Source organism: Temnothorax nylanderi, unplaced genomic scaffold (assembly GCF_030848795.1).
Source record: "Temnothorax nylanderi isolate EJ_2023f unplaced genomic scaffold, tnyl_v1.0 TNYL_tig0862_pilon, whole genome shotgun sequence".
Lineage (NCBI taxonomy): Eukaryota > Metazoa > Arthropoda > Insecta > Hymenoptera > Formicidae > Temnothorax > Temnothorax nylanderi.
The window spans coordinates 1,956-3,828 of NW_027249924.1; the positions used below are offsets into that span (position 1 = coordinate 1,956).

A 1,873-nucleotide genomic window follows, 5' to 3' on the forward strand; every position below is an offset into this window, starting at 1 on the left:
AGATGCCATGAGTCCCGTAGATCCGCCACAAGTATATGGCTTGCACCCAAATGCAGATATTACGTAAGATATTGTCGCGAGAAGAGCTACGCACATATATGTAAGAACAGTTATTAAAGTAGTTGAAAAATTATGCTTGTCATATTGTAGATACCAGAGTAATACAACACAGACCGTGTTGGATATAATAATATCCGTGCAGCCGAAAGAATCGGGTGTCGTTGGTGCAGAATCTCGAGAAGTAGTTGTTACAAGACAGGCGAAAGAAATGCTAGAAAAAGTTCCGGGACTGTATGACATGTTTGAAGTTAAAGAGGTCTATCTGCTGTCTTTCGATCTTAACTACTAATTATTTTTTGTAACATTTGATAAAGAATAACAAATACAGACTAAACAAACTGCCTGCGATATGACAATAAATTGCAGTAGATTTACTCAGATATTACAAAGATTCGTATCATCTGTGTCGGCATTAAACTCGTGTGTTTTGATGGCACAACCTACCGATATAATTTGATAACAGATTGTCGACAGAAACCGAACAGAATATGTCATTTCGTAAATTTGAATGGAACACATCATTTATAAATGATCATGAAACAGCAGATTCTACTCAGTTTCTGCAGTCTGCCATTATACTCTGTTAACAAATTCCGTTATATTTCTGCTGGCATTCCATCGACAAAATCTGTAGCAAACACTTTCAAAATTATTCTTAACAGATTTGGCTATCCAAGACAAAAACTGATAGTTTTTAAAATTTAATAAAGAAATAACAAATTTTTGATGTTATCACAGATTACACGCAATGGATCATACCGCCCCAATGAACATTTTCTTAAAAAAAGATCGACAGAATGCAGGTGGTTATAAAATTAGTACGCGTTATGCTCAAGGATCTTCTCTTGGCCATAGAAGGCGTAATTATAATGAGCGAGGTGATTTCCTTAGAATCTTTTAATTATGATCGTTGTATAAAGCACAATAATGTTCCATAAAGTGAATAAATATGAATACATTTTTAGGAACTGCGAGATGCTCTCGATAATATATATGACGCCAGGATACCGAAGATCTGGAAAGCTCGATCGTGGGAGTCCGCTTCTTTGGGATTCTGGTTTACGGAACTGTTGGACAGGAACCAACAGTTCTCGACTTGGCTGCGCAGTGGGAGACCGACGAAGTTTTGGATGACTGGCTTCTTCAATCCGCAAGGCATTCAATATACAAATTTTCGCGTTAAATGAATTCTTGACGTAACGTGAGGTTTGAAAACGGTGTTTGCAGGATTTTTGACGGCGATGAAACAAGAAATAACGCGTGCTCATAAATGGGCTTTGGATAATGTTACGCTTCATAATGAAGTCTTACGTAATATGGCAGAAGAAATCAAAACACCGCCACCTGTATGTAATGATAATTACACAAACGTATATACAAAATTCTTGTGCAATAATTAATGATATCGATGTTCGCGAAACAGGAAGGTGTTTACGTTTATGGTCTGTTTCTTGAGGGTGCCGGCTGGGACCGAAGAAATAGCCGTTTGTGCGAATCGGCAAATAAAGTCCTTTACGTATTAATGCCGGTGGTACATATATTTGCTTTACATAATGCCCCAGACAAGAGTCCGAAATTATATCAAGTACGACTAGTATACTTCAGTTTAGTTTACTTTAATACAAATGTGAAGTACCTATATAATAATAGTGCGATATATAATTCGAATGCTTCCTTTCCTGCGCAGTGTCCCGTATATAAAAAACCTCAGAGGACTTATACGCTGTTAATAACACCGCTTTGGCTGCAAACTTTAAAAAATCCTGATTACTGGATATTACGTGGCGTTGCTTTGTTATGTGATAATAAATAA

At 36.9% G+C, this 1,873-nt stretch overlaps 1 protein-coding gene across 1 annotated transcript; it reads left to right on the forward strand.

Moving 5' to 3' along the window:
• Positions 1–854: 854 nt before the first annotated feature.
• On the forward strand, positions 855–1,873 carry LOC139785677 (dynein axonemal heavy chain 8-like). The gene is made up of 5 exons (XM_071724844.1): positions 855–938; positions 1,026–1,215; positions 1,288–1,406; positions 1,484–1,645; positions 1,748–1,873. Exons 1-5 carry the CDS (start codon positions 858–860, stop codon positions 1,871–1,873), a joined length of 678 nt encoding a protein of 225 aa, XP_071580945.1. The 5' UTR covers positions 855–857.

Bases quoted from the DNA above. Each gene is read 5' to 3' on its own strand.
- LOC139785677 (XM_071724844.1), top strand. From the start codon at position 858: ATGCAGGTGGTTATAAAATTAGTACGCGTTATGCTCAAGGATCTTCTC. The intron at 939-1,025 runs GTGATTTCCTTA...ATACATTTTTAG, and splicing joins GCGTAATTATAATGAGCGAG to GAACTGCGAGATGCTCTCGA. The intron at 1,407-1,483 runs GTATGTAATGAT...TTCGCGAAACAG, and splicing joins AAATCAAAACACCGCCACCT to GAAGGTGTTTACGTTTATGG.